We start from the raw sequence: 27,821 nt of genomic DNA, 5'->3' as shown, positions 1-27,821 counted from the left end.
GTAACAACTGTCCATAGCTACCTCATCGGATGTGATTGCGTCCTTAGTTACCAAACATTTAGCGGACAAATCTTTGGCTGTGGTTAGTTACTTAATGGCTACAAATGCACTGCTGTAACTTTAGCTTTGAAATTTAGCTTAGAAAACACATTATGGAAATCATCAGAGGCAGTTTAGACGACATTTCCCGACCTGTGTCGAGCGAGCAAACAGGCAGCCGCGTGTCCAGCGTATCATTACCTCACAGTGACAGAATTTGTCCTACAGCTCCATTTTCCCTAGTTGTTTTACCCAACGACGCTGCTCATATTCAGGTAATTAAATAAACACGACGCATTAGTATTACATATCTCACAGAATTAGATAACATCTCTTAACGTTAGAAAACAATTTCCCGCAGCTTCCGAGCAGCTCTGAAGACACTACAGCGGATTCCGCTGCCAGAGGTCCTGGCAAAGGTAAGTGTTCAGCGTAATGGGGTATGCAGCTGAATTATGGCCCAGTTTTAATGAAGTTAGCTCACTTTGTAACCGAATATTTGCACTTCATTTAGATCAGTCTCACACTGATGCTTCCGAGGAAGACAATGAACATTTTAAACTACAGAGAGCCATTGAAGAAATTAAAAGACTTGATGAGATACTGTCTGCAAAAATCTGCAAACAAAAAGAAATCCGACGACAAAGAAAGGAGCTTCAAGCAAAACTCTGGCAAGAGTTCCTGGTAGGCACACCTTCGTCTGTTTTAAACTAAAATATGTTGATTCTTATCACTTTTATGTGATGTTAGACTGTCCATTTTTTTCTGCAGCAGAATAGACCTGAGGGTCACTCGGAATCTGCTCAGGAAGCTTTAAACACAAGGTTGTTTTTGGCTTTGGAAGCACAAAACGGTAATATTCATATCAGCAAAAAAGCGTGGAAAAGTGTAGTTCATATCATCACTGAGTCTCTGATAATTACGGTCTTATCATCTTCTAGAGACAGAAGAGGAGGATGACTTTGTACCCGTGTTTGACACTCAGATTCCTGAACACGAGCAGAATGGAAACAACCAACACCTGAAGCCAAGTGAGCCTGTGGAAATATAGTTTAACAGAAAATACAAGTTCTCATTTGTGTTGCTAGAATCGTGCACTTGATGGCGCCATAAGCTCGGGGAACTTGATCATTTGTTTTCTTTCACTTCAGCCTTCTGCAGACTCTAGTGTACTAAATGAAATGTTACAGCAATTTTCCAAGAAGTGAATGTATAACATTGTGCCTAGTGTGACTCATAAAAAGTTTCCTGATCAAGCTCATGTGGCTTTTTTATGATATTGATTCCCCAAGAAATAAATCCCCTCCCCAAAACAGCAGTCCAAGAAGAGTGAGGAAATCAGTGCTTATTGCTCCATTCAGAGGTACTTAGGCAAATTAGCTGCTTGCTATCAAAGAGGCCCAAGATTTAGTTAAAGCACGGTCCTTCCATCCACTATGTCACCTTACAAGAATAGTTTTAGTCTATTTCTTTAAAAAATCCTTATATTTGTACATTTTACTCTGTTTCAAGACTATATGAATTAGACCATAGACCCAATAAATAACATTACCAGAGCTGCCTGATAGTTGTTAGTGTCTTGGCTTACTATTTCAATATTTACCCTTAGAAATACAATGTGTACTTTACTTGACAGGTAAAAAGAGGCCAGACAGCTTGATAAAATCATTTGGAGGAGAATATGAAGACACTGGGGAAGACCAATTTGAAAGCAGCTGCTCTGGAGATTCCAAAGGCATGAATAAACAGAAGGACTTTGTCAAGAAAAACATTGAGGTATGTCAAAGTTCACACTGGGCCAAACGGAGTGCTGGGATATATCGCATGACTTAAAGCAAGTCTTTCCACTGTTGGTTTTTCCACTGAGGAAAATATTTGGTCTCTTGTTAACCCCCCCCCAAAACAAAGCAGAATTTATACATAATATGACAACACTAAAAAGAAAAGAAATGTTGGGCAAATAATGATAATCACCCCCCCACCCCCCCCAAATGTTGTGTAATGCAATAGCTCGCAAGTGGTGAAAGGGGTGAAGTGCTTTTGACCCAGGCAGAGAAAAGGCGTTTGACTGAGCTCCTCCGAGAAATAGATGAAGAGGAAGGCGACGGTGCCAGAGGCGCAGACACCAAGGTAGGCTGACATGAAGCCCTAACAGACAACATATGCTGTAGAGCAAGGCTCTCTTTTTCAACTTTCTTTATACTTACCCTTTATGTCTCAGAGGTCTTGTGCAAGAGCACAGTTGGAGCAGATTATCCCGTCCACTGCCTCCTCTACCAACATTTTTCTCTTTTCTACTTTCTACATTAAAAAAAATAAACTTGGTTATGAATCTAAAATCTAATGGACTTTTAATGGAATTCCTTCATTTATAAATGTTTTTTTTCTTGTGTGATATTATACAGTCATGTGAAAAAGAAAGCTTTCACGGGACTCTGTGCAGCACTGTGAAAAACTATAACTAAACCCCATAATCCAATAGCTTGTACAACTACCGTTAGCAGCAATAACTTGAACACATAATTTTTTCATTGACTTCATCAGTCTCTCGCATAATTGTGGAGGAATTTTGTCTCACTCTTCTCTAAGTCATTTTTCGGGTCATTGAGGTTTGCAGCCACAGCTTTCTTAAGGTTGCACAGCATTTCAGTTGGACTGAGGCTCTGACTTTGACTGGGCCATTGCAGCACCTTGATTCTTTTTCAGTGATTCTGTTGTAGATTTGCTGCTGTGTTTGGGATCATTGTCCCAGTTTGGCCCAAGCTTTAGCTGTCAGACAGATGGCCTCATATTTGACTCTAGAATACTTTGGTATACAGAGGAGTTTAGGGTCGACTCAGTGACTGCAAGGTGTCCGGGTCCTGTGGCTGCAAAACAAGCCCAAATCATCACTCCTCCATCACTGTGCTTGACAGTTGGGATGAGGTGTTTGTGCGGATATGCTGGGTTTGGTTTTTGCCAAATGTGGTACTGTGCATTAAGGCCAAACAGCTCCACTTTGGGCTGCTACTTACCTTCTTCTCCCAATGGGAGTAATAATGATGTACAGAATTTTTCATACAGCGCTGTAGGTGGAAATATATTATTATCTAACATTTGGCCTTTTGAATTATGTTATATTGAAGCCCATTGTTAAATAACTCAGCCACACTTCGCCTCTCAGAAGAGCATGTGGGTCAGATGTCCATGTTTTAAAGACTGCTTGGCAGCTTAGAGAGCCGACGGGCAGAAGAGTCTGACTCCTAGAAGCAGTTCATATAATGAGCTAGATGTCAAGTGCCACATATGGTTCACATGGAAAGCTCGTTGTTATCCCTTAGTTTTCTAATTATGTTTTCAAAACTGTTCCCTCTGCGATGTTTCAGCAAAATTCAGAAGCCAGAATCGTTCATATAGTCCTACAGCTGCACACACTGTGCCGATAGAGCTTAAAGCTAAGTGAATGGAGCTTTTGTTTTCCTTTGAGGATTCATCTGAGACCCTGCCACCTGGATTTCCCTGTGAACCCACGTACTCTATTCTAACGTCAAATGATTTTATTTTCACTTTTAATTTGCCTTAATAACACTTTTGGCAGCTGCACAGCCAGTTTGAAGTCAGATGAGACGAAGCCTGCTGGAATGCACGAAAAAAAAAACTACTTACCTTTAACATGTGGTTCCATTTAGTTCAACTCTGACAGCTCTGCATCCGAAGGACGGCTTGCTGAGGTTTTGTAATGTCTTGCTGCTCTATTCATGACACTTGCCTTGACTTTTAAAACAATACTCATGTCATTTTAGTGGCAGATGCCAAAGTGAGGGGAACGCAGATGCTCTGGGTCTTATTGGCCAGAGGAAGACTTCCTGTTATTGCAAGACCTGGTATTATGAATAGCAATAACGGAGCAAGCACATTATTTATGTCACCACAACTCTGGCAGTGAACTGTCTTTAGCTTTGAGGACTTCACCAAGTTCTTGGTAGAATCCCTTGGGAGACATCAACCAAAGGCTGCTGCTTACTGTTTGCCTCACACATTGATTTTGATGCTGCTGAGTCCCATCCGTACAAGCTCTGCAAGTTCTGCGCAACCCAGTAAATCAGGAACAGTCGGTAATCGCAGAACACTTGCAGCGGAGGAGCTCGGATGTTTATCCCTTACGAAAGGCCTTGTGTGAGAGCCTTTTTCTTTTCCTTTGACTTTGATCAATACCTACAGAATCACAATGGAGCTGAAACAATAAGTGCATTGACATGCCCATTCATACATGTGACGCAGCAACGGGGAACTCATCATGGGTGAATAATGTCCTGTGTTCTTGTACACATGCACCAGTTTAACTGTTGCACACAAAGAATCTTGAGTTCCCCCAGCATTTATTTTTTATTATTCAGACTGCCCTATCATTACAAAGAAAATTAAATCTCAGTGCTTTAATTGTTGAGATTATTGAACTTTGAGCAGCTTGGATGAATTTGGGCTTTTCCATACTGGCCCATTTAAAGGCTTAGTTGACCCCCTCCTCCATTAGTAGAAGAACAATGCCAGTGATGGGTTTCCTCCAAGATTCTAAAAATTTCTCGATCACCAGTGGGACAGATCAGACAGAGTAGCGCCCAGAGTCTGGGTTCAGACATTTCAACCTGCCCACTCTGTTGAGTTAACCAATGGTGGAAAAAGAGGGTAACAAATTGATTATCAGTCTATCAGTGCAGGGTTTGTTTTTTTCTTTTTCCTATGAATTCCTCTCTTCCATGGTGAGCAGCAGGAGGATTAAATCACTCTGTGCTTGATATTTTTATGTATTGTCTGTCAAAAACTCACATTCTGTCATGCAGTGGAACAAAACGCATGCATGTGAACAAAAAGGACATACGAACCCTGCCTGAAGCCTGGCGTTGAGATATTCTGCCACATCCAAGTAAATAATTGCAGCGACTGAAACAATAGATGGAATAGATCTACATACGACGCACTAATCAGTGTCATAAAAAATTGTGGATCTCAACTTTTAAATTCTTGCTTTGTGATGTGGTCCACCTAGTTAATAGACCCCAGTGTTTGCTGTTTTCATTTGCCAATTTTCCTCAGAACCCCCTTCCCAGTGTTCAGAGGTTACAGCTGCGTTCTTTGGAGAGTTATGATCCTCTTTGGCATGATCTTATCTCACCACTGCACTGTGATGAGCTCATCATCCACCCATTGTTTCCCACGTGAGCCGCGCTGGGATAGACAGTCAATTGGAGGAAGAGGCATTTGTCAAAGTTTGGCAGTTGCCCCATCCAGAGGAAAATATCAGGACCTAAAGTCGCTCTCATTTTTTTGTACTTCACTATTACAACATTGTGGATAGGTAATGTTTATCAGTCTCTTATTTCGTTTGCTACATAATAAAGCAGGCTTACACGTAATGGACCTTGCTTTTCTTTCAGGAGACAATGTGGGCTGTGTCTGTCCTGACAGGCCAGGGTTACACCCCAGAGCCCTCTGACCTGGAGCACCTGATTGACATTGACTCCAAAATTCGCCTTCTCCTTCCTGTCGAAGAATTTCACTCTGTTCAAAGCTCTTACACCAACGTAACCATGTCACAGGTACGTATCAAGCGTGGCAGTCTTGTAGAGTTGTAAGAGCAGTGGCTTCATCATGCAAGTTGGTGTACTTTGGAACAGCGTTTTTGTTCATGTTTCCATCCAGTTTTCCACATTTCCATATAAAGATATTATAATACGTCTCATGCGGTATTAGATGCTGGTAAAGTTTAATGGAAATGCTCTTTCCATGCGAGCAAGGGAAAAAATATATAATGTATTTAAAATATCACAATTGCATTATGAATGCATTTTATTTTTATCCATTAAACCTCGGTTGTTAATTGCAATTGCTAATATATTTTCTCTGAGTTGCCTGTGCTGAATACTGTATTTAATACAGTTAGACTTAGGTTGGTATGTATGTAGGTGTGCTAACTGCTAATCTTTACCTCTTAGATTATGTAAGTTTTCGAGTCCGACCCGTCCATCACTACCGAACAGGGGGATTCGATTTTACAGATATTTATAACTGTAAAAAATTTCCAGGCCTTGGTCCTGTGTCTTGGCCCAATCTTAGACGTGAGCTCAGTGAGTTATCTCAGGACTTTATATTGCTGTGTTTTCAAAGCCAGATGGCATGTTTATCATTTGCGTAACCTGTCTGTGGAAAATGATGTTTTTTAAGTCAATTTAGATAACCCAGGGTGCCATTTTCTGCTATTGCCACTGGCTATAGTCAAGGAAAAAAAAAAAAACGCAAACCTTGAATCTTAATGCTGGAACAACACATGAAGTATGTATGATATAATGTCCAGTATGTTTATGACACTGGTCTTATTATTTCACTCCCGCATTGTAAATGCAGTCGATCGTTTGTCTGATTTTATGTGCAGATTGCAGTTTAACCAAGCTTAGTATTTAAAGTTGAGTTAGATACAGTAATTAATCCATGTTGGTTCATCCGTATACGGCATCTGTCTAGATGATAAACAGATGTGAAACCTTGCTGCTGCTCTGAATCTATAACCTGGTAGAGTAGACTAAATCATGGAAACTCAGTTTTTACTGAAAGGTTGAGTGCCAGTAACTTGACAGCCAGATGGACACCATTAATAGGTGAAGTGTTTGGCAAAGGTGGCTCTGCTTCTTCATGCGCCCAAAATGAATGACTTAGAACTGTTTCTAGTGGCTAAACTGGTACTTTAGGTGAACGACTGTCATTACTCAGTAACTGTGACTGTGGTCCTAAGTAATACCGTTCAAAATGAGACAATCCTCTCTTGTGTAAGATTCTCCCCACATGATGTGGAAGTGGACTTTTGGCCAATACTATGAAATTGTGATAATACTAGACAGCTGGATGTGTCACTTTGTGCACCCTGCTTTCGTTCCCTTCCCACCCTTTAATCATCTTGCCTGCTCAAAAGAGATTTTGGAAAAGTAAAATTCCCCCATCATCCATCCATCATCTGCTCTTCATTAGTGCTGAAATGTCTAATGCAGGCATTCCTTTTCAACTGATGTAAAATATGAATTAAACAATGACATGCAACGTTTGAATGGCAAGTAACCAGATAACCAAACGATAACTGCTAAAATAAAAACAAAAAGGTCTTAAAATGATCTGTTTTTCTAACCCCAGCTCACTCCTGTCTTGCTGTTGTGGTGCAGATTAAAAATCAGCCGTCCGCACAGTAAATCACACCAGTGGCTGTAAATCCTCAAGGTGCTCATAAAAGGAAATATGCTTTTGTTTTGCAGTTACCTTTCTTCTTTCTAACTGAAACCATTTGTTTAGCAGCTCGTGGACCTGCTTGTTTGCTGACTCATTCCAGAGCAGACTGTAATATACACAAAAAAAGAAATGAATATATCGGTTTCAACATCCCTGAAAGTGTTTTACCCCCATTCATATTAATTCATGACCTAGATTTCCATGTTTTCCCTCGTCTCTTGTTTTCTGGCTGTGTCAGATTGTCACGTTTTATGTGGAAGGGGGAGTTATTCTCTCCCGACTGTGCACTCCCTCATAAAGAATCCGAGGCCTTAAATCTGTGTGTTCCGAACTTGGTGGTGTTCTTTCCCAGTAAGTTGTGATTGATATTCTCTCTTTCATGAATAATCTCTGGCTGCACGGTCTCTCACTCGAGGCTACGAGGGTGGATACAGTCTGGGAGGCCTGGCTCCAGCTGGGATGCTGCCACAGAGGAGAGCTGCCACCCATTACAATGCAATTTCAGACCTGGTGGAGGTAGAGGAGTGCCAACATTGCTTTCCTTTCCTCCTCATTTGGAATTTCCTCTTCATATTAACACATTCAGCAATGTTTACTACATGCTATATAAAGCCTACTGTGAGACTAAACCGGCATGTATATTGCAAATTATTTACTTGCACAAGCAAAAGCTTTCTTCATTTCATAAGACAGAGGGAAGATTGTCATGTCAGTGCTTTTTCTTTGTCAGTGGCAGGTGCATATTATACTGTAATGACTGAATTTTATGTTATTAAGATGTCCAAGCACATGTCTGTGTCACGAGTCCATAAAGCACAGAAAAAGTGCATTGCTGCACGGTGAGTCATGGTGTCACTTGATCGGAAAAAGCTGTGTTTCCTCTGCCCCTGGTCGTTTTTGATGATAGGAAAAAGTTCAGGTAGCTACAAACCACCGGAGCTCTGGAGCGAAAGGAAACAAAACACATCTTTAATCACTGTTTCCTTTGGACACTATTATTATTGTGCTTATGACAGCATCGCTCCTTTTGCATTCTTCATTCTGCTCCCCTTTTTCTCATACTTCAGCTGAAATAGCCTCGCTTTCATTAAAAACATCTGTCGGGTTGCAGAATTAATGTATAATACACCCCTCCTACTGTACCACTGTGTGGTAATCCCTGCACCACCCACAGCTTGAAGCCAGCAGAGGATTCTGTCATGAGAAGTAGCTGCTATTTGGTGTTTGGTGACATGGGTGTGTAAGTGTTCTTCACATTAGAATTACATATGTCATCCTTTCAAATGTGGGTTGGTTTCTTTTTTTTGAATGTGTGGTTGCAGTAAAAATTAACATATTATGGTGTCATGGTTTGCAGTCACTGCCACAGTTCTTCTTTATTTGAATTGTAAGTCCAGCTGTGTTTTTGTTGTGCATTGGTCAGCTATATTTTGATGTAAGAGCATGAGGTCACTTAGTCACACTGTGTGGTTGCTGATGAGTGCCCATAATCTTAACTGCGACAAACGTTAAGTGAGAGAGCAGAGTTTTGGGCAGAAAACGCCCTTTTGACAAACAGAAAGTGGTCAGCAGATAGTTTGCAAATTTATCTTATTTGGTCCAGTCATATAATTAAAGCTATGGTAAAAAAAAAAAAAAGTAATTCTCAAACCATGCACGTTTTTTTTTAAAGGAGTCAAGCCTGAAAAGGTGAATCCTGAAGTGAAATCCATCCATGGGAGAGTTCTGCATCGGCAAAGATGGTGGGAGAATTATAACAATAAGAGCTTATGTTGTGGCAACATCAGCAAACTTTTTAAGAGGGTTTCAGCAGATTTGATTGTTGATTCTATACATGCAGTTTTTAAAGTCCTGGTGAGGATTAAATTCAATGTTAATTTAGATACTGCTCCCAAAAAACTGCTGGAATAACTGCAATGAGGCATTTCAAGATGACTGCCATGTGGCAAGTCTTGCTTCTAGCAGGACTTTGTTTTCATTTAGTAATTTTCTTCTTTTTATTATTTTGAAGCTGAGGTCACAAAATATTTTCTTTTTTCCACTATTACAATCTTCTTCTTTCAGATGTTCCCTTTAGGGGTCGCCACAGAAGGGCATCTGCCTCCATCTCACCCTGTCCTTGCATCCTCTTCTGTCACACCAACCCTCTCCATGTCCTCCTTCAGTACATCCATCAATCCTCTCTGTGGTCTTCCTCTTTTCCTTCTCAGCCTTGTCTTTCTAACTTTGTCTCCAGACTACTTGACCTCGGTATACTCATTGTCCATTCTGGTCCCTCCCAGCGAAAATCTTAGCATCTTTAACCGTCTAACATCTCCAGCTCTGGCTCCTCTGTTTTTGTTAGTGTCTTTAAACCGTACATCATACCAGATCTCAGTACCATCTTGTAAACCTTTCTTTTCACTTTTGCTGTTATCCTTCTGTCATAAATAACCCCTAACACTCACCTCTGCCCACTCCACCCTGCCTGCACTCTCTTCTTCACCTTTCTTGTCTCCTGTCCATGCTTTGGATGGTTGACCCCAGGCATTTCAACTCATCCACCTTGACTACCTCTACTCCTCGCATCTTCACTGTTACACTTGCCTTCCTCTCATTTACACACATGTATTCTCTCCTGTTTCTACCGAGTCCAGTAGTCCAGTGTATACATCCACCTCTCCAGGCTCTCTTCCACCTGCTCCTTACTCCAACATTTTTCTATGTAAATAATGAAAAAAGGGAGTGTCTATTCATGACTAAAGACAGTGGAAATCAGACTCATGCACAATGATTTATAAAAAAAGAAACTGTACTTTTTACGTGGCTTTATAAACCCAACAAAATGATACATATGTGCATTTCTGCACAGTTTTAGTCATGATAGAGATTTATGCATCAGTGTATTCACAGTGTTCAGAAATGGGGCACAAAAAGTATACATGTAGTACAAACAGTTTTTGTTTTATAAATACGACTATTAAGTGCAAAATATAGCGTAAAATAATAATTAAAAATATGTTTCTCTTTAATAGTGACAACAGTGGGAATGCAAAAAACATATTATATCTTCTGAGCTCAGGAAGAATCTGTCTGCTAAGGAATGCAATGTCATGTTCCTGCTGAAATATGGAAGAAGTGCTAATTCACGAAAACAATGTGACAGCGTTTTCTTTTTAATCATTAACAGCAGCTGGCATTCATCACTAATCACATTGGTAACCTTATTTATTTATTTATTTTTTGGATAGGGTTATGAAGCATCTGATGTGATTGTTTTCATAGGCAGTCTTTTGATGGCCAGACAGCCGGTCAGAATCGCGGTGTCAGAGTTGTCGTGTGGCACGTTGGGTGTTTTTCACAAGGTTAACTTGGCTGAAAGGAACAGACTCCACACCCATCCCCACCCTGTAATTCCTGTGAGACCCAGTTTATTGTCTTCTTATAAACGCCTCTCCCGCTGGTGTTCTCCACAGCAGCAGTTGTGTTAAGTGGTTTTGAGAGGTTTTTCCTTGTCATGGTTGAGATCTGACTTTTGACTGTTCCACTCATTATGACACTCCATGGTGGGTAACTTAGTCACACAGGCATCTGTTAGCAATTAGCAAAGCTTTAAATATTTGCTGATCTCCTGTCTTCATGATCCAAATCACAACCTGCTGTTCTTTATATTTCAATACATGGGGCAGATCGAACCATATTTTAAAGGAATAATTCCACATTTTGGAAAAATATACTTTGTTGTTTTCTTTTTTTGGACACAGCTAAGCTAGATGTTACGCTGGCATACTGTTCCATAAGGATTGCATTGACAAGTCTCACAGTCTTTCATTTTAATTATTACTACTGAAAAAAACCCCACTTTATTGTATAATATCAGCAGCTGAAATGTAGGCCAGATACTTTGCCTGACAATGCACAATCTTGTCACTGGGGGACAAAAAGTGCAAAAAGATGCTTGGATGCTTTTTCTCTCCAGATGCTTCTGATAAATATTGAAAGTGGCCTGCTTCTTAAGCTCTTTGTTCACATTGATTTTATGTGTGTCATTATTTGGAAGAGAATTAAATTACCTTATGTTAGCAAAGCGGTGCTGGGTGGAGACAATTTTATGAGTAATGTCTCTTAATAGTAAAAGCATCAGACTGTGAAGTATTTACAGTGGTTTGGAGGGATTATAAATGCAAAATTTTATTTAGTGACCTGAAGCAGGGAAATCTTTAAACAAGTCAGACTTTTTAAGCCCGGTGATTATTCTTTGGATTATGCTGAGATGCTGTGAACACACAGGTGATGCAGTTTTTTTTTTTTTTTTTTAAAAAACAGTTTCACATTCAACATCCTTTTTGGATCGTAGGAAACGCCAGAAGGTTTTGATCTATGCAGCAACGATTGCTACAGACCACCCTCAAGTCTAAAAGAGAAAGCAACTATAAAGTCCAGATGACCCACAAGTGAATCTTCTAATACTTCAGGAATGCTCACCAATCAGCAAGTTATCTACAGGGATCCAAAGTACTGATGGGAAAACATGACCTCAGGAGGGGAAAAATGACAGCCTGGATACAAACAATTTTTTTGTATCTGGGACATTTTTAAGATGGTGATATACAAACCCTGACACTGTTTCTTATGGTGCTGTATAAGATAGATTTGTGGTGTAGCTTTACAGAGGAGGGAGGGGAAGGAGGTGTAGAATGTGCCTTTATGCGAGTGCAGTAATATATGCATTTGTTTGCATTACTTTGCTTGCCGGAGTGTCAGCTCCTGATAGGTATTATATGCAGTGCTGTATATGACATACAGCTGTGTTGCAGAATCTCTGCCTCACAAATGCACACATGGCTGCAGGTCATAGCTGGGGTAACAGAAGACTAAAGAAATGGAGAGTAGTCAAGACACTTTTCTATAGCTTCCGAACAGCTTGCTCCTGAGCGCTCACAGGGAGCGCTCGTGGCAAGACATGTGGACGGGCCTTGGCAGGTAGCCTGGGTCCACGTGGCACAGCTCGAGCTCCTTCTATGCTTCAGATTTGAAAAGATTCAGAGTGAGTGAAAAACAGAGGAACACAGAGAAAGAGAAGCGTGCTGTCCTGAACAACACCAGACATCCTTGCGTGAGTCAGCATGGCCGGCCTTCTTTTATCATCGCAGCATGGTCCCCGTGTAATGTGCAGCCTCGGGGCATTAACAAGTCAAACAAAGAGGAGAATATTTCCCAATCAACAGGAATCAGTTTCTACAGTGTTTCCAGGAGGCAAACTGAGTAATCAATAACAAACTTCCAACAAGATCCCATGTCATAGTGAAAAATATATTGGAGGTTTTGTATGCGACTTCTGTTGAACTGTGTTTTATTATGTTGAAAAGTGTTTCTGGGATTTGGATGCAGATAACATTCTTTCAAAGTACTGAAGTCGACCACTAACCACAGCCTGAAGAAAACACAGCATATTCTAGATTTGAAACAATAACTCGAGTTTTAAGCTTGGAAAGGACACCAATTATTGTGGGGCTATTGTAATTAACTGCAATCGATTGTTTAATAAACTGGTAACTCAAAGTATAACAAAAACATGCTGTTTCCATTATATCTGTTGCCTGTTTTTTCTTTTTTTTTTTTAATGACCGAGTGACTTAATGTTACCAACAGGCATTTTTAATATAACAAAGGCCCAGTGATCCGCTGCATGCTTAAACAAACTGCTGTTTGAAAGGCTGGCCTGCGTTCACATCACGCAAGTGTTTTTTGAGGGAAAAACATAGTGGGGTTTTTTTCTCTCTTTTTTTTTGTATAACCCAAAGTCCTCATTTTTCTATGAACTTTGTTCTAAAGACCACACATCGTACCAATCAGTTCATTCGGCATGTGGAGCAGCTTTTATGATTTTACTGCTGACGCTTCCTTGGATTTGCTGCCTCGGAGCATGTGTCACTGTTTAGCTTGTCTTGAACGTGTGAACAAGGTCATCAAGCTGTCTTATTGGTTTTGGTCAGGCTTAAGGCAGTCTTTTGAAATACCTAATGTAATAAGAAGGAAGCTGAAATAACCAGTAGGCTGGTACATGCTATTGCCGTGTTCAGATATGCACATTGCTGCGGGCTGCAGCAGAACACTGATGCACGATGATGACTACAACATTTGTTTTGTTTTTATGAGATGCATCTGAGAATGCGGTCTGCCAATCTCACTGGCTCCCTTCACTATCAAACATGATGTGATTGACGTGGTTTAATAAAATACTCCTTTAATGGGAACATCAGTATGTAGCACATTCAGTATTCCTGAGTGTTAGGCGTCCAAGATTTGTTTTGAATTAATCTGAAGTGAAACTTTTGGCACAAAAATAACCCCACTATTTTTCTTATTTCGTCACTTTGGACGACAGCGGCTCATCCATCAACCGCTGCAGCTGGTTCACACTCAAACATCATGACAACTTCTGGATGGAATGTATTGCTTCTAATAGAGATTATAAAATTGATCACGGGCTATTAAAAATCAATTAATGAACGTGAAAGGCACGCCTGGTTTAAGTTATCTCAAAGTCACACAAAGTCATGGTTATGCTTCTTGTTTTGTACTCTGGCAAGGACAAAAGATTCAAACTGTTAAGTAAAACAAGGACAGCTTCTCTGTAGACACAATATCATGCGTGAATGACTTTTTTTTTCTTTTTAATAACATTTGTTTCAAATTCAGGACGCTTCAGTTTGTGATGCTAATACAAATTTTGAAGCAGTCATTTCATATTTCAGCGCCTGGCAAACCTACTTTTCTGTATGAAGCTAGTTGTGTTTGACATGTTTTTCATGCTTAAAGAAAACAAATCCAGGTTTTTGAGGCCTTCCAGCAATCCTGTGACCCAGATAGGAGATGTGATTATTGGAGATCTGGTACATCCTGTCAAGTAGCTACTCCAATATGGGACAATTACCAGATTTTTTTGGTGTGTTGTTCAGATAAGCACTACCTCACTCTCTGTTCCCTGCTCTTTTTGTCACTCAGTCTGACCCACCTCATACTGGGTTAGAGCTATCAAACATTTAAGAAGAAATAGCACAAATACGCTAATAGAGTAGAACAATAGCTGGAGTCTGTCGAGGTCAATACACACATCCTTCATTCTCCTCCAAGAGGTGATTACTACCGTGTAACTGGCATAAGAGCAAAGGGTAATTTCACTGGTAATGCTTGCCAATGTCTTTGAAAATGAGCTAAACTTGTTGCACTCATTTATTACACAGTAAGTGCCTATTCTATTCTATTTTTCAAAATAATGCTGGCACAGTACTGCAATTACGGACTCTTTTATGGAACATAGGTGAACCACATGCGTACATTAAATTTTCCAGCAATATAAAAACTGTTTTGCTTGGCATTTTATTTTGAGAACTACAACTGATACTGTGTGTCCAGATGGACCATGCATGACCAACTGTCACTCAAAGCAGCTTTGCTCATATTAATGAATATCTTTAAGCATTAATATCATTTCAACATGTGATCAAAATTGATCAGAACATGGATAGGGATCGACTCACTTTTGCAGTGGCCATTCAAGGAAATGGATTTTTTGGCACTTTCACAGTGGTATCATTTTTCAGCTCCAAAGGTTGCCTGTTGGATTAGGCTGGCATTACGTATTGAATCTTATTAGCACAATTACTACTCACGTGCAACAAACTATGTAAACCTCATAGATTGTCCTCTATAATTTGTTTATTGTTAGCTGTTACCATGTGAGAACATCTTTGACCAATGGAAAGATAAGAAGAGTTTGAAAGCTAAGAACACTTTACTGTAATTAGGCTTAGATTGGTCCACCCATTTTCTCAGTTGCTTATCCAGATTGGAGTCGCTGTGGTGCTCGAGTCTGTTCCATATGTCATAGGGTGAGAGGGAGAATACACCCCAGACAGGTCACCAGTTCATCACAGGGCCAACACAAGACAATGAGACACTTCATTCATGTCATGTTTGTGCTTATGGCCAATTTAGAATTACCAGTCGACTTAACAAGCAATGTTTCTGGACTGTGGGAGAGCACGTAAGCTGCCCACAGAAAGGTCCCAGCAGACCAGGATGTTCAAAAGCCAGAACCTTCGTGCTGTGCCTCAAATACAAAGTAATTTATAGGGTGTTAATTTAGTCACAGGGTGTTGGTGAAGTTTGAAAATCTGTAACAAGTCATTCGAACTGGCCAGCAATGGCTTCTTTCATTGTTAAACTTTGTAGACAGTTTTGAAGTTTGCAGTCTGTAGGCCAGCTGTGCCCTGCCTGTTTGCAGTCCTATAGTAAAAAGTAGGGCAGCTGTCGTTTCCAAATTAAATAAACTGTTTCTCCCAGAGATTTGGGCTTTTTTAGCAACGTGCATTTAGTGGTGTGATGATGGTGGTAAAGCTAGACTTTAATTTTTATTTTTCCTGGTTGGAATGCTGCATATCTCACTCTGGTGCATGACAGGAGTCTGAGCCCGACGTGGTCCTCGCTTTTGTAGTCTAGGGTGATTGAGTCTTAACTGAAGGGCTCCAGTGACGACCACTTAAAAGAAGCTTCAGATAGAAGCTGTCATTATTTCCTTATAGGGAGACAGAGGGCACCGCTAGGTGAGACCACACACACTTAGGAAAATCTAGGATAATTTTGTTTTTGCTAAGTCTCGAGTCTTAAAGTAAAGTCATATTGCTAAAATTTGGCTTCTAAAAATCTGAGTAAATGATATTAGCTAAATAGATATGTCTGTTTTGCTTATTTACAAGGGAAGAGGCATTAATTCAACCCAAAATATTGGCTCAGCTTTAGGGAAGTCCCCTCCTACCCTGGCTTTAACTAAGATTACATCCAACCATAAATATGTCATAACAGATTTAGTAGCTCAGCGTTTAAGTTCATAATTTCTCCTGGGTCCCGCTTTCTTTACCAACCTACGATTTTGCTGTATGCAAGTCCCTATTGAGGTGTCGACATTTTATGAAATGTCCATCAATTTCAACATTATTAGATCATACACACGCCTGCCTCCCATCCGGACTAACCGAGAGATTTCAACCACACGGCGCTGGACAGACACTCCAAAACAGTCCTGCGGTTGGCAGCATCCTCACAGACCCAACAATTTTTGTTTTAAAGCTAGCTGCTGCTTTTATGGAGTAGTTGTGTATTTTTAGAGGTCAAAATGTGACTCTAGTGGGGGTCATGCACTGGACAGTGTCTACATCATTGTTGCAGCGGTTTTCCATTATTGATAATGGAGAAGTAAACGGTGGGCGGGCAAGAACTTTTTTTTTTTGCACCAACTTTGTCATACTACATCAGCATCAGTGCGGTATCTGACAGACTTCAAATTTACATCTGTTCACTGACTTTTAAAGTGGTTCTGTGTGTGTGTGTGTGTGTGTGTGTGTGTGTGTGTGGGGGGGGGGGTACAAAGAGAAAGATCCGTGCTTTGGTCGGAAAGACAGACCTCCCACTTATCAGCTATCTGTTGATAATCCTCCAAGCGTGACTCCTATTTCCTCCTGACCCATTTTCAGAGTTTGTTTTGGATGAGCGTGGGGTTCATGTGTCAGCGCACGTGGATGCCACAAACGGGTGATTTATGTTTGATCCCGAGGGGACCGTAGCTAAGGTATTGAGCTCTCTCAGGTCTTATAATGAGTTCCGGATTTTACTCCCCATATGTAGGAGTATTTGAGAAATGGAAAGCTTTCCCAGAAATTAATTGTGGTGTGCTGTTATATGCTTTTATCACTATTTAAATGCTTCCAAGCGACAGCCAGAAGCTTTGAGTGCAACTCTCGGAGAGCACCCACGTGAGATGAGGTGTTTCTTCCCCGTGAGAACCTCTCATGTCTGCTGTGTATCAGGGCCCTGGCTCAGAGGTTTGTTGGAAGTGTGATGGGGACCCGCAGCCAGGAGAGAAGGTCCTGCAGGATATAAAGGAGAGGAGAGGGCAGGAGAGGCGGCTCCAAGAGATCCAACGGCAGCTGGAGCTCCTGGGTCAAAGCCAAGAGATGACTGTGAGTTCAAAGCAGCTACACACTCACACATGCTCATGTACACTTGAATACTTACACACAATGCGTCTGTGTTGTGCATTATATTGCTCCGCAGTGTTCATCTGTAGACGTGTGTAACAAATTATTACAAGCATACAGCTCATTCTCTGTCATTCTTACAGTGAGAAGATGAAATCACATGCAACATTCGTGTCTCTGCAGGCCCATAATTTTCCCCCTTTTTCCTCATTTTGCTTCTCTCTCTTTTATTACTACTTAAAGCACTTTAGAGTTTATGTTCTGCCTATACTGGTGAGTTAAAGTTCTTCTTCTGCATTTCTTGATACATGGTTTTGATCAGAAGGCCAGGATGGCCACTTTCTCCACTGATAGCCTTTTGTGTGTTTAATTGCTTTCTCGCAATCTTTGCCAAGATTCAGTGTCTCGACTCCACAGTGTTTCCTAGAAACCAATGAGCACCGTCTGGTCTTAGGAGCCTCCGCAGAGTTACAACCAGAGGACTGTCACTAAAGGCACAATGCAAGAATGTCCCAAGAACAAAAGTGGACAGGCCTGATTTCTGCTTGCTCTGACTTTTATGACTTTAAATTTTCCATTAAATAAAAGGAAAACATTAGAGTTAATAAATTTATTTGCTTGATGTTATCGTTAACGTGGGTAGCTTCTCCCTGTCTTGCCTAACAGCCTACCTGCTTGGTTCTTCAGAGTGCTGCTGCTGTTGTCATTCTTCTCATCAGTTCTCAGATTCTAGATGAATCACAGTGTAATGTATATACAGTATGCCTAATTTAAACATAAAAGATGAGCATTTCTCTGGCAACCAGTGAGGTAATAAAAACACCAAGTGGCAGCCACACCCTTACATCATACAGCATAATGCCATGCAACTGAGGCCTATTCCTGGCCTAATTAAGGAGAGACAAGTGGAATTTTGTTGCTCATTAAGCCAAGAAAACCATTCTTTCATCATGATTCCAACACATCAAACCCACCAGTCCCTTAACTACTGGGGCTGCAGCACAGTCTTTGCATTTCGACTATGTGTCACTGCATTTTATATAGTGTGACTAAATGAGTGAACCCAGCAAGTGACTTCAATGTAAACAGCACCCTCAGAGTGTATATTCTTAGTGCCACGGGGCTTGTTTTGTGGTTAGAAAAGATTTATTTGGTCAGAATTTGTCTGGGAGGGCATACTTAGTCAGATTCACACAGCTGCAGTATACTCATAAAGTTGATTTGTATAACATCCATAACTCAGAGAGTCTCTCACAGGATTATTGTTCCTCCACGTTGGTGACAGCCATCCCCGGAGGGATTACATTATCCATATTTCCATACATCCCATTCTTGTGAAGACAGTATGTCTTCAATGCCTTACAGACAAATATTCACTTGGACTCTGTGATGACCTGATTAGATTTTCGTTTCTTTATGTTTTGTCAGGAAAAAGGGAAATAGGTGCAGCAATTTATTGAAAAATGTGCAAACATAAGTGGAAATACAGCATATGAGGCAAAAACTGAGTTTGTACAATTCTAACAAGCTTGAAAGTCAATATTTGGTCTGACCACCTGTAGTCTTCAGCACAGATGATCCCACAACAAGCTCCCCAACCCCACTGGCTCTGTGCACCAAAAATTTCAAGTTTGGATTCATCACTCTATCAGACCGGTTCCCACTGATTTTCAGTCCAGTTCTTGTGTCATTTGTCATACCTCAGCCTTCTCTCCCTGTTTCCCTTCATTAAGAATGGCTTCTTGACCTCCGCCCTTCCACTGAGACTGTTTCTGATGAAGCTTTGGCGTACACTATAGTAGGGCCAGATGCATCTTGTGTCAGATCTTTGCTGGATTTTTTCCCCCTATTTCTTATATATATATATATATATATATATATATATATATATATATATATATATATATATATATATATATATATATATAATTTATTTCTTTTTTGGGTGGGGGCTGTCACTTCTTCTTTTGTCCTCCACTTGATCCATTTCCTCACAGTTTTCAAGGACACGTGGCACATCACACCTGTGTGATATCAGGAAAAAGTTAGGAAGCGGGCTTAAAATACAGTAGAACAAACGTCATCAAAGAGCAGATAAGGCAGTGTTAACAGGCCTATTTTTCAAGCAGATTATGTGATACTCAACAGCTGATCTGCTTCTCATTTTTCCTGCAGCCTCATTTGGCTGTGTTCCTAAATCTACAGCAAAAGGAAGGACAATCCCAGCATTTACTGTAAAACAGCATAATTCCAGCAGGACAGTCTTGTTTTAATCAGGGCAACACTATCAGTCATACTTCCTTACTTACAGTAGTTTATTATTATCTTTGTCTGTACAATAGTCCTGTCACTTATCGGAACAGCAGCCTGAAAACAAGCAAGCAAAAAAAAGCAAATTCAAGAATCCAGATATAAGATGCTGACAGAGCAGTGTGTTATACGCAGCTACAGTTCCTCCAGGGCAACTGTCATGGTCCTGGGCCGTCTGCCCAGCATTTTGTGTTTTTAGTTTAATTTCCCTGAGTGTTTAATTCCCAGTGTGTTTTGATACGTTTGTTCCCCTCGTCCCTGTCTCCCCTGCTCCATGCTCTTGTCTGTTTTGCCATGATGTCTTAACCCTGACCTCCTGTGTTTTCATGTTGAGTTTATTCCTAGTGTTGTGACTAGTCTGTGTCTCTGCCCCGTGTCTGTGTGCCAGTCCCCCGTTTGCGTGCACCTTGGTTAGTCACTTCCTGTATTATTTTGACAGTCGTGTGTTCCCTGTGCTTTGTGTTTAGTTTTGCTTCCCGTTGTTAGTTTTATTTGCTTCACCTGTTGCTCCCTGCTGTTTCCTCTTGCCCTGATCAGCCCTTCTGTGTATTTAAGGTGCCGTTTACACGAGACCGTTTTCATTTTGAAACGGTGTCGTTTTGATGCGTTTCAGCCTTGCGTTTACACGACAACGGTGTCGTTTTGATGCGTTTCGCCCTTCTGTTTACACGACAACAGAGTGAAAACGATGTGTTTCAGAAACGGGGTCCAGAGTGGAGCGTTTCAGAAACGCACCGGCTTGCGTTTTCGTGTAAACACTTGAAACCGGGGTGATTTGAAAACGCTCGACTCGCACATGCGCACTATGGTTGCGACGGCCAGTTTTTCGCGCACGCGCAAACTGATAAACAGTACTCGCGGATTCACGAGTGCTTCTTATGCTTTTCCTGTGTTTTTACCGTTTTGTAATTCAGCGTTGTGTGCAGCAGCGATCCAACCTCATCATCTGTCCACACAAAACCTCTCACATTGGCCGTTTTGTAAGTAATGAACAATTTGCCGCACTACCTACTGTGTCACTCCACGCATGCGCGTCTTGCGTAAACAAACTGCAAAGAGAAAACCAACGCCAACTTGTGGCCTGGCATGGGAACTACATCGTTTTCATCGTTTCACATGTCCTCGTGTAAACGCGGATCGTTTCTGAAATGCCATCGTGTAAACGAAAGGCTGAAACGCATCAAAACGACACCGTTTCCAGTGAAAACGGCCTCGTGTAAACGGCACCTAAGTCCTGCGTTTTCTCTGTCTGTTGTCGCGTCGTTGATGTTTCCGCTGCAGTATTCCCTCGTAGTGTGGCCCTTCTCTGTAGTTATTTTAGGTTAGTTTTGGCATCTGTCCAGCCCCTGCCTAGCTGTGTTCTGGTTCCTGTTATTTTTCCCAATAAATCCTCCTTTAAGTCCTGTTTTGTGAGTCTGCATCCTGGGGTCCAATCCTGCCTGCCACACACACGCCATGACAGCAACGATGGTACCCAGCTGTTGTGCCATGCACAGCTGACCTGAATCTGTTAAGTTCATTGTTGAGCCCCTATCATTCTGCCAACTCTGCAAAACTCACAACTTTTTTCCATGGATTACCGTCCAGTTTGTGGTGAAAATGGATTCTCTGTCTCCCTGCGTCTTTCACCACCTCCTGTACTTCATTCCATCCATGGCTGCTGGCCGTTAGCCACTGGCTTGTCACCCATGTCTGCTCCTCTTTGTCACTATATGATCCCCTGGAAAGGAGACAATTTGAGAAAAGTTTCCTCACACTAGTCTCACGTCATAGAATAAAAGGTGCTCCATAGAGTTTGAGTGTCCAAATGCACTATGTGATAAGTGAATTGGCAGCAGTGAACCATGCTTTTTTCCACAGGCACTTACCCTGCAGCCCCTCAAACGCACCTCTCTCTTCTCCTGTACACTGTTTAAATCAGCATCAAATACTGAAATTCAAATTTGTATTCTCCTGGAAGGTGACACCGCTTTTGGATATATTTGTGGAAACAGCATCTAAGCTTCAAGCCTCAGGATGGAGCTTGAAGCTTAGATGAAGCTCATCTGCTGATTGAAATATGGAAGCAATGTAGGTTTAATGGCATGGAGCACATTTTAGCCTCTTTAACCTTTAAATGTTAAAGTTATGAATTGTGATTTAGGCTGTTTGACCTTTTACAATATTTTGCATTTGGCAGGATGCATCGTATGTTAGCAAGCTCATGAACTGAAAGGCAAAGGTAGCATACTTTGTTAAGTGGTATCTTTCAGTCATGTTAAACCTTCCTAGTCCTGTACTCAGTGATGTTTGCCCCGTATTGAATAGCTAGTGTTAGCCATCTCAGTCCAGTTGTGGTGATGCAACCCAAAAACCCTGTACTTCAAGCTGTGATTCAAATTCCTATGAATGTCTACAGTAAGGAAAAGGAAAAGTCCCCCCCTTTTTTTTTTTTGCCAGTTACACTGTGTCATTGTACAGACTGTGTGAGGAGGCTAGTGGTTAAGGATGCAAACCCATGCTCTCACCTTTAAATCTGTCAGATTTGAGCCCTTTGCTGCTGCAACCTCTGACATAGCTGTTTGGGTTGAGGCAGTGGCTCTCTAGTTTAAGTACATAGCCAAATGCAGATGTTTATTAAAAAGAGTGCATGAGCCAATGAACCACAAAGATAAAGTTCAAGTCTTGTGCACACAGACACTGAGGGTGTGTCTAGGTGTACTGTGTTGGATGAGGTGTGTGAAGTTATTCAGATATTGGAAGATATTGGAAGCCAGCCAGAAATCCCTTTAATCAGGCACCTCCAAAAGTCCCAGAGGTGAGTGAGTATCTGTAAAATCTAAATGATCTGACATTAGACATGGCATATTTACAATGATGTCATGGGTACTATAGCAGAACAGGAGTGCAATGAATAGAAGCTCTTTCTCCTGGAGAAGTAGCCTCTGGGTCTGTGGCCCATAGAGCTCAGGTATGTGACTGAAGTCAGTGACCCCTGAAAGCTGAGCAGCCCACACTTGTGTTAAAAACTGGTTCTGTATCCTGTGTGCACAGGAGGCAGCATGAACTGTGCAGAGGTGGTAGTGCCTTGCAGAATGTGGCTGGAGGGCTCCACATCTATGTCTTTGTCAGATTTCTCACCTGGTGGAAAGCCGATCGTGTTCTGAGAGTGACGGAGAGTTCGGATCTTTTACTAAAGGTCAGAAGTTTACCCACCTTGCCATTGTTTGTTGGTAGAGGAACTGGACACACTTTCATAAAAACCTATTTTAATATTCCAGTAACAATAAAACAGACACTGTCAAAAGCCCGGCACTGTCCTCAGGAGGAATCATCATCTTCAAGTGAATCTATAGATTTTCCACCTCCAGCTTGGATTTCACATGTTTCTGTCAGAGAATCATGTGGAAGAGAATCATGGCTGAAGCTGGGAATGCCAGCTTCAAGCTTAGCAGCATACAGAGCCCTTCTTTTGACTGTAGGTTGGTTGTTAAAAATGCATATTTACATCTTTTCTTGCAGCCCTACTTGCACATAAGCCGCCCAAAGCAGCCCAGAAACAAAGCTTTTATCTATTCACACTCACTTGTTCACTTTCAGCCAAGCTCAGCATTGTTGTTCCCGTCTCACTGATAACCCAGTGGAAGAAGGAAGCGCTCCCTGGAAGCACCTTAATCAAATTTATCAAGCATTTTCTTTGGAAAGCTTTCCTGTAATCGCAGCAGTTTTTGGTGCTGTTTACCAAAATTAGTGCGGTCCCTGCTGAGCAACTGAGGCTCTCTACAGCAAAGAAATGATGGACCTTAACTGGTTGTGTAACAGCAGAAAAGCACATATCAGTCACCCACAGACACCCTTGGCCTCCCCAGTACTGAGGGCACCTGAGGTCAGGCCACTTTTAAAGAGTTGTAGCATTTTGTCAAAGCAGTAAAAAAAAAAAAATTCTTTCTTTCTTCTTTCCTTTTCTCTCCTCAGCGTTGGAAAGTCTAACCCGTAGTTTCCATCTCCAAGATGGCTGGTATCGGTTAAAGTCATTTCAGACCACTAATGCTCCGGTCAGTGGGGCACTTTTTACTGCCACTGAAAATAATGACATGCCTACAACTGACCTGTATTTTTTTTTTTTTTTTTTGTGCCATATGTCTCAAGTTGCAGGAATTACTCACTTGTATTTGCAAAGAATCATGTTGCCTTTCCTAACAAACTTTTTTTCTGTGACTGAGGTGCCAGTTGTTCCATTAGAATGTACACAAAAGTATATGTAAGTGTGTCCAAAATGGATACACACTTATCGTGTCACTTAAATAGTGACTGTTTATGTGCATGCACAATTCTTTTTTCAAACTTACAGGATCTTTCCTTGTTCCCTTTTTGCCATGCAAAGGTGGAGGTCAAGTCCACAGCTACATGAATGTCAAAGGGAAAACACAATGAAGGCTCCAGGCGCAGAGGCATTATTGTGCATTTGTGTCTGTGGTGCCTGTGTCCTCCTGTCCCTTGGTAAATAAATATATATCTGGATTATTGTGAGGGTCAAAGATGAGTAAGTCTGCCCAACCTGCCATGACCTAAAAGCTATATATGATTACATTCTGGAGGACTTTGAGCATGGACAGGATCGTGTGGTGGTGGAGAGTTTCAGTGGGTGGTCAGGTCAACAGATGACCGGTGAATAGCACTAGCTAGAGGGAGTAGATGTGACAGAGGAATCTTGAGTCAAAAAGAGGTGAAAAAAGTTACATTTGCATGATGTTTTTATGTGCATTGGGGTTTGTGTATTCAACCCAGAATGTTTGGTAACAGAATATTATGTTAATAAGGCGATGATGTGTTGTTCTGCTGACCAGAAGAGGGGAGGAAAAAGACTCAGAGATTAGGGACAGAATATCTGGATCATGGCATCCTTACTTTAAGGCCAGGGACATTCAGTTCACTTAAGGTTGACGGCTAAAAACAAGATTGCACACGCTGCGGGAATGATGACAGCAATTTCTGTTTATCCCAGAGATATAACGTTTGCCTCTTCTTGACACTTTTTTGGCACGATGCTTGTGTCACGGAAGGTAATGAGTCGATATTAGTGGAATAAATTGACTGTTGGGTTGCAGCTGTTCAAACAAAGTGCAGCCTTCTCACATCGTGAGCTTGCAGTTGTCTATGAGCACACGTGCGTAGGTAAATTAGTCACAGTCGCCAGGAATTCAGAGTTTGCATATAGCCAAATAACACGTGATTCCCAGGAATAGATGTTGACATTTATTTAACTTTGAAGACATTTTCCTCATAACCCAGTTTTAAAAAGTTTTCTTTCATCCTTGAACTCGCTTGCTGTCCCAGGCTGCGTGTGAGGAGTCTGGCTTATCTGTAGAAAAACATTAGTAGCATCCAACTGGAAGTGTTTTTTCCCAAACACCTTCCAACAAAGCGCAGGGGACGGCCGCAGCAGTGCAGTACATTATTATGAAGTGCCACTGTTATGTGAGGTCATATATTAATCCGGCACTTTGTCTGGACGTGTCAGAAACTGAGTTTTAGACCTAGTAAAATTGTTTGGAACAAATTTAGGAATGATGTCAGCAGTCAGTCACTTTTATAATCTTAGGCACATGTGACCTGAATATGGTGACATCCACAGTTGTAGGCCTGCACGCAGAATGAATCTGCAAATACACACGTGTTGTCACATTTGTTTCTATTTATTTGATTTTAAACTATTGAATCATACAAAGGCCTTTGAAGTCTTACATGTATTTGTGTTTTCCTGCAGAGTGAGTCTCCAGACCTTACTGAGGAACAGTTACTCGGCCTCATGGATGGATGTGAGCTGAAAGAAAGTTGGAGCCAGGACCTTGAAATGAATGACTGAAATGATTTGACTGCTATCAGAATGCATAATTTCTGAGATTTCCTTATAAATTTGTGTGGTTAGACCTTAGCATTAGATTTCTGAAGATAGAATGGTCCTGTCATATATACACTGCTTACCACATAAAAACTACCTGGAGGAAATGAAGTAATCCCCTCTGTGACACCAAGACATCCCTGACCTGTGAGGACATGGATGCTGGACCTCTGGGGGTGTCTTGGGATGACACTGGCAGTGGTTCTTTTGAGTCCCGTGGGTTGTGCGGTGGGGCTTCTTTGGTTTGCGCTTGTTATGGCACATCCCATGGATGCTTGATGGGATTAGGATGTGGGGAGTTTGAAGATTGGGTCAATGCTTTGGGCTCTTGGTCATGTCCCTTGATGTGTTCTTGAGCATTGTCTTGCAGTGTGGTAGGGTGTGTTGTCCTGCTGGGGGAAGGTGCTACCGACCGTGAAAGGGCGGATACTAGTCAAAGGAAGATCCAGAGATTCCCACTGCATTTTAAACATTGCATTTTAATGACGTGATCAGTGACATACACTTCTCTTGTCCATGGTTCTAATGTTGAAGCTGATCGGTGTAGAGCAACATAAACTGCTGGACATTTTATTCACGATGTGGTAGCAGTGGAAAAATTATAGTCCTCAAATTTGGTTCATTTAGGATGAGAACAGTTTTTATTTTAATCCTAATTGGTCTGCATGTTTTGAACATGCAGCTTGATTATAACTCAGGTTTTTATTTGTGTTTATATCTCTGCATGAGGAAACAAAGCAGCAGGGCCACACTTTGTATTAACCACAGTATCATAGATCAGAACAGAAAATTGCTGTCATTAAATTTAATAACCGGGTGCCGCAGCCACAGAATGTTCTAATGTACACATCAGCTTATAGCAGCGGGTTTGTGGGGTGAACTCTGAGCACTACTGTGTTTTAAAGCTTTTTCCTATGAAATATAGAATGTCTGTGTTAGTAATGTGTGGTCAGACATCCAGCATGGCTGCTAATGAGAAGGGAGGATGTGTGCTCTATAGCAGTGATAGTCAGCTCCAGCTCAGCTCCAAGCATTCCACTCATTCCTAGCTCTGTAGGTGATCTCCTTCAGAGTGAATGGGTTAGAAGGATCTTCTGAAATGGGACCTTGTGTGACCTCTTTCAAGCTCAGTTGTCATTTACATAAGTGGATCACCCTGACAGTAGATGACCAACTTTGACAATGATGAGTTTTGGTTTGTTTGAGAGATTTTTGGAAGCCCTAGACATCCTTCCTATTTGCTCCATGCATGCAGAGCCCGGGTAGCTAATCCGCACCTGGCTCAACCTCAGCCCAGAGGCCCTGCCTTTTTACTCCCCTTGCGCTGGACACCTACGGGCCTGTTCATCTCACTCTTCACCTTACCCCTCACATTCTGACCTTGTCTAAATGGCAGGAATTATCTCACATTCCTCTAGACTGGAGACAAATCAGCCAGGTGAACCTCCAAGGACACATCCCAACGAGAGTGAAACCTGCTTCACCATTTCCCCTCGAATCTAAACATTTAATGGATCTCTGAGAGAGCAGATGCAAACACTTTTCAGACTAATGGCACTAAACTTTGTCGTATATGACTAATGCACTTATAACATATGTAGCATATTTGTCTTTATTACACAAATAATGTGTATGTAACTGACACAGTATATTCCCAGAAGGGAAGATGAACTGCTCATTTAGGGTAATGGAAAAACAGTGAGCTCATTATGGTAAGAATGAGGTCACTGCTAATGTAAAGAGACCTGCGGCACACTGAGAATGTCTGGGGTTTTTTGGCGCGACCCTCACTGGCGCACATTACAGCTCTTTCTGACCCCAAGAAAGATTTAAATTAGTAGTCATATTTCTGTTTGCAATAATATACTGCCGCTGTGTCTTACAGCATAACAGCTAGCAGGCTACAGAGCTGGTCTATGGATAGGAAGCCATCTTTTTTGGCGTGTTATATTTGGATGTTTTTATGAAAAGTGTGGAGTTTCATTGCATGTTCTTATTGGCAAAAGTGGCACACAGCCATAACTTAAGTTCATATCTCCCTAAATTCTGTCTAATACCTGTCCAGTGGAGTGTTGTCATTTGAAGCTGTAAGAAAAATGCTTGTGCAATGTGCGGTCATATCTGTAAAGATGTGCTGCTTAAATAGCTTATAATTCATGTTGAGTTTTGCTGCTGTTGACTCCCAAGGATACTCCCTTTCTCCAAGGATTCACTAGACCCAACTAATGGATTCCAGTTGCTTGACACAGCATGGCTTGACTCCCTGTGTTTGTAGATATGAAGTAAAAAAAAAAAAAAAAAATCATTGAGAGAGAATTTTA

General features: G+C 41.3%; 1 protein-coding gene across 5 annotated transcripts; it reads left to right on the top strand.

Annotated features, from left to right (window-relative positions):
• Positions 1 to 4: 4 nt before the first annotated feature.
• fsip1 (fibrous sheath interacting protein 1) lies at positions 5 to 27,806 on the top strand. Of its 5 annotated transcripts, none has more exons than XM_030718652.1 (10): positions 5 to 314; positions 401 to 458; positions 554 to 723; positions 814 to 892; positions 981 to 1,070; positions 1,676 to 1,815; positions 2,050 to 2,169; positions 5,454 to 5,615; positions 17,139 to 17,291; positions 25,366 to 27,806. In XM_030718652.1, exons 1-10 carry the CDS (start codon positions 153 to 155, stop codon positions 25,462 to 25,464), a joined length of 1,233 nt encoding a protein of 410 aa, XP_030574512.1. In that variant the 5' UTR covers positions 5 to 152; the 3' UTR covers positions 25,465 to 27,806. The 5 variants fall into 5 exon arrangements, with proteins under 5 accessions (XP_030574512.1, XP_030574511.1, XP_030574513.1 ...); XM_030718651.1 differs by having other exon boundaries at positions 811 to 892; XM_030718653.1 differs by lacking the exon at positions 25,366 to 27,806 and adding an exon at positions 17,727 to 17,850 and having other exon boundaries at positions 811 to 892.
• The last annotated feature ends 15 nt before the right edge of the window (positions 27,807 to 27,821 follow it).

Source organism: Archocentrus centrarchus, chromosome 22 (assembly GCF_007364275.1).
Source record: "Archocentrus centrarchus isolate MPI-CPG fArcCen1 chromosome 22, fArcCen1, whole genome shotgun sequence".
Lineage (NCBI taxonomy): Eukaryota > Metazoa > Chordata > Actinopteri > Cichliformes > Cichlidae > Archocentrus > Archocentrus centrarchus.
This window is presented reverse-complemented; position numbering and strand designations above follow the sequence as displayed.